We start from the raw sequence: 4,957 nt of genomic DNA on the forward strand, positions 1-4,957 counted from the left end.
TCAGAGCATTAGAGGTCAGTGTGTATGGAGGTCACCAGGAGATGTGAGAGAGAAAGGAACTCAGAAAAATACTTGAAAAAATGATAGCAAAAGCTTTTAAAATGCAGCACAATACATGACTGCATCGATGAAAGAAACTCAATAAAGCACATTCTGGTGAAACAGAACAAGTTCAGAATGACACACATTACAGTTAAAATTACAAAATACAATGACAAATGTTAATTCTTCAATTCAAAAATTGTCATCTTCCCAGCAAAACACCCAAGAACTAAAAACAAGTGGAGGAAAAATTAAATTTGTCCTTTCTCCTACTGAGGCAGAATAGATTTTTTTCTCTGTTAGTTTCCTTCCAAACTCAGACAATATTTCCCATCACTTTGCTCACAAGAGAGGGCCCCACCCACCACTTATTTCTTTCAACACCACTGCACCCACCAGGGGATTTGCATACTGTCCCCTAGGGAGGACCTTCCCTTGGGAGTCTGAGATAAAAGCTCAGCTCTGACCCTGCCTTGACTGATCAGGACTCCTCAGTCCAGCTTCTCACAATGAGGCTCCCTGCTCAGCTCCTGGGGCTGCTAATGCTCTGGGTCCCTGGTAAGGACAGAAGGAGATGAGGAGGGGAAATGATGCGGGAGGGGAACCTCCAGGGGCCCGCTGCCTCTAATGTGCTCTCTGCGCGTGTTAGATGTGCATGTCTGGTTCTCCAGGATACAACATGTGAGGTTCAGATCTCAGAGAATGAGGAAGATTCTAGAAGGAGCTATGAAAACTCTGACTCAGACAGAGGGGAAGATATGGGGAACCTCTAGAGGTTCTCTCATGGCTTGAACATCTCTGTTCTTTTTCAAATTGAATATTTTGAGGGCCTGAGACAAAATCACACACAGAAAATAATTTAGTGTAGAATAAAGAATGAAAATTATGAAAATGTCTACGAATAATTGTACATAACCTTGCAGTTCTTTCTCCTTCTTTTAGGATCCAGTGGGGATATTGTGATGACCCAGACCCCACTCTCCCTGCCCATCACACCTGGAGAGCCAGCCTCCATCTCCTGCAGGGCTAGTCAGAGCCTCCTGCACAGTAATGGATACACCTATTTGGATTGGTACCTGCAGAAGCCGGGCCAGTCTCCACAGCTCCTGATCTATTTGGGTTCCAACCGGGCCTCTGGAGTCCCAGACCGGTTCAGTGGCAGTGGGTCAGGGACAGATTTCACCCTGAAGATCAGCAGGGTGCAGGCTGAGGATGCTGGGGTTTATTACTGCATGCAAGCTCTAGAAGTTCCTCACACAGTGATACAGCCCCAAACACAAACTTCCCTGCTGGGTGGCCCAGCTGCCCACCAGTGTTGTTTGTCTGGTGAGCAGGCACCATAGCCTGAGTTGTGAGGAACTAAGGGTAACAGGCTGCAGGTGAATCCTGTGGACTGTGAGGCCCCAGCTTCATCTCAGACAGTACATACAGGACCTGTCAGATGGGCCAGCCTGGCCTGGTGGCACCACAAGGAGAATGGAGGGGGTTGAAGTGCCCCCTGACAACCAGACTGGACTAAAGAGACGGAGGGAAAGCTCATCCGAATCTTCCTTGCCTGGCCTGCATTTACTTTTCAATTAAATCATAACAGAATTAAATCATAACAGCTTTGCCATTGAAGCTGACTCATAGCATTCTAAAATTAATATATATTTTCCATGTCATTTTGGTTAAATAGCTACCAGTGCACATGAAGCTGGATTGGGTTAGTGGGATGGGCTCTATTCCTTCACCTCTACCCAACTTCACACTCGACACCCCAGTTTTTAACACAAGTTTATGTAATAAGGGACAGATCCAATATTTTACACTGTTTCAGGGAATACTGAAGTAAAACTGTCGAACTATTGTATTTTAACTATTTTAAATCTATTTTAAAATCAAAAGTCATGCATCAAAATCATTGATCAGTCTAAGTCATGTTGAAGTAAAATGTGATTTCTGAATCCCAAATCCGGATTGTAAAAATAAATGACCAAGTCTGACAGAAATAGAGGACATACAGTGTATGCTATAGTCAACAGAATTTAGAAAATGGTAATTTTTTGCCACCCCCAAAATAATAATATCAGGACTGGGGCAGCAGTAGAAAAGGAGAGCAGGAAGGACACGAGGAGTCAGCTGTTGCTACAATACCCAGCTCTGCTGCTCACGTTTGTTGGGGTGGGGGGGCTGGTGGTGTTGGGCTTGAGCTACAAAGCCTGATGGAAACTCACATGTGTGTCTTGGAAAGAATCTCAGTGTTGATAGTCCCTGAGTGGCCCTCAGGCTGTGCCCTGATGCCACTGCAAGCTCAGGGGGAAGTCCTCCAACAAGAAGACTTTAGGGTCTCATGACCCAAGGGTTAGTGAAGTTCCCACATGAATGGATTTTAGGCCATACCACATATTCCTAGTAAGCTGGTAGGGTACAGTTGAGCATTCAAAATTGATTATTCCTACATATTTTATCTGGAGATTATTTGAAAGGAAATGGTCCTTCAGAAGAGAACTCATATAAAAGCACTGTATTCTGCTGTGTACAGAATGGGCCTGGGAGGGTGCTCTGCATTCTAGTTCTTTCTTGCTCCTCACTCTTACTAGTGCAGATGTGACCATGTCTCCTTTGATTTAAGAAAGAATAGCAATTATGATACCTGACAAGTGTATTATATCATCAATCAGGGTCCATAGATCAAAATAGAAGCTACTTTAAGATTCCAGGTAGGAAATGTTTTAAAATAGCAAAAGTAGAATGAAAAATAGAAACCTGCACGTAGGGTAGTCAGGGATGCTGATAGCAGACACAGGAGAATCCTGGGGGCGTTGTCAATAGTCAGAGTCTATCTGCTACTGGAGTTATGGGCTGCTTAACCACTTGGTCCTCAGACCAGTCTGGGAAGCCCAAGGTGGGGCTCCTGCTGGTTCAGATTTTCTTCCAGAGAATCCCCCATTCCTCGGCTTTATCCGGGTGTCTGCCTACAAGTGTCACTAAATATTGAATCATCCTCTTTTGACTTTCACATATGAAGGAGGGGCCATTCACTGAGTAACTCTACAAGAAACCATAGAGGGAAGAGAGATTTGGGGAACTGTGTTTCAAGAAATGATGGTGATACCAAGTAAGGTCAATATTTCCCCAAATCTCAACACTTTTCAGGTCTGAGATTGTGTTAGAATGTGCTGGAATGTGGTTTCACTTATTACTAGGAAGTCTGAGATCATTGCAGGAAAATGCTACTAAGCCATAGAGTAAGAAGGAAAATGAGAAAATTGCCCAGAATATATAGCAATCATTTGATAAACAAATAACAACCCTCTGTTGACAAAACAAACAGGAAAACCTAAAGGTGAATATAGTATAAATTGTCCTTCATAGGAAAACTTTGTTACTCAATGTTTGTCCGGATGCCAGTGCAGCATCAAGACTGATCCCTGTGAGCATGTCACACCTGCCAAGTAGCAAATGCATCTCAGGCATGTTGAATGACAGTCTTAGTTTTAACAAATTAATGGGTAATCTACAATATGTTCAAGCAGCTGCATTTTAAATGTCATTTGCTTTAATGAAAGATATTTCTTTTTCCAATGGAAAAGTCTTCTGTTGAAAACATGCCCGGTTTCAATTCTATTTAATGCAAAATTATATTTGAAAAAGATTTTATATGAGAGAAATAAAAATTATGAAAACCACGACTATTTTTCCATAGGAAAATACCTTCAAAATTAAATGTAGTAAATATTTCAGAGACTTTACAAATTAATAAAGTGAAAGAATAAATTAAAATGGTTTGCAACTATGTTAGAGGTAGATTCATGCACTTACATTTGCCTGCTTTGCTTGATTTGGGGATGTTATTCAGGCTTGCTACTTGCCATGCAAATGTTTTCCTAACATAGTCACTGTCTTGGTCCCGGATCAAACACAGTTCAAAGGCTGGAGCCAAGCTCAGTGTCCAGCAGTAGAACCGCCATGCTGCTACCTTAATCTGCCAGATGATTGTTAACATGAATATCCACAATCATAAAAATAAATGCTAAGTTTTATTGACCATGCAATTTTAAGAGGTTTTATAAGGATATGTACATTCTTCTGTAAAGGAGGCAAATATTATTCTTGTTATTCAAATAAGAATTAGACTCCCTGCTCAGCTCCTGGGGCTGCTAATGCTCTGAGTAACTGGTAAGCAGATGAGGAATGAGACTGGGGTGGGGGGGAAGCTCTAGGGCCCACTGCCTCCCATGTGTGCTCTGTGCACATTTTAGATGTGCATGTCTGGTCCCCATGGATGGGGCATGTGAGGCTTAGAACTGAAAGAGTCAGGAAGATTCCAGAAGCAACAGGGCCATTCATCTGGTGACAGAAGGAGCAGAGCCATTCATCTGGTGATAGCTCCTACACAGAAAATACGGGATGGTTTAGAGGACTTCTAGAGACCCCTCTATACTGTGAAAAATTGGCGAACACTTTAGGAATTGGAACTTTGGGGCATAAGAATCAAAAGCGCAGAAAATTGAATTAGCCAGAAATATTAAAATATAAATAAAAATTGATCATAATGCTTGCAAATAGACTCATTTTTGTCTCTTATTACTTTAGGATCCACTGGGGACATTGTGATGACCCAGATTCCACCCTCCCTGATCATCACCCTTGAAGAGCCAACCACTGTTTCTTGCAGGTCTAACAAGTGCCTTATGAATAAGTGATGGAAAAACTTATATGAGTTGGTTCCTGTTCAAGCCAGGCCAGTCTCTACATTTCCCAGTGTATAAGATCTCCAATTATTTGTCTGAAGTTAAGACATGTTCTGGGACAGTGGGTCAGGCACACATTCATTCTTCAGATGTGCAGAGTACAGTCTGAGTATATTGCTGTTTGTCACTGCATGTGGGCTACAGGATATCCTCCCACAGTGATACAACCCTAAATACAA

At 42.2% G+C, this 4,957-nt stretch overlaps 1 gene segment (V, D, J or C); it reads left to right on the forward strand.

Moving 5' to 3' along the window:
- The first annotated feature begins 518 nt into the window (after nucleotides 1–518).
- Nucleotides 519–4,957, forward strand: part of LOC111728266 — a 224,977-nt gene continuing 220,538 nt past the window's right edge. Inside the window, 2 exon segments of the V gene segment in view lie at nucleotides 519–600; nucleotides 985–1,297. Of these exon segments, the coding sequence occupies nucleotides 552–600; nucleotides 985–1,297 (362 nt within the window).

The sequence above is a fragment of the Otolemur garnettii genome, unplaced genomic scaffold (assembly GCF_000181295.1).
Source record: "Otolemur garnettii isolate 467f Iridium unplaced genomic scaffold, OtoGar3 scaffold00147, whole genome shotgun sequence".
In the NCBI taxonomy this organism is placed as follows: domain Eukaryota; kingdom Metazoa; phylum Chordata; class Mammalia; order Primates; family Galagidae; genus Otolemur; species Otolemur garnettii.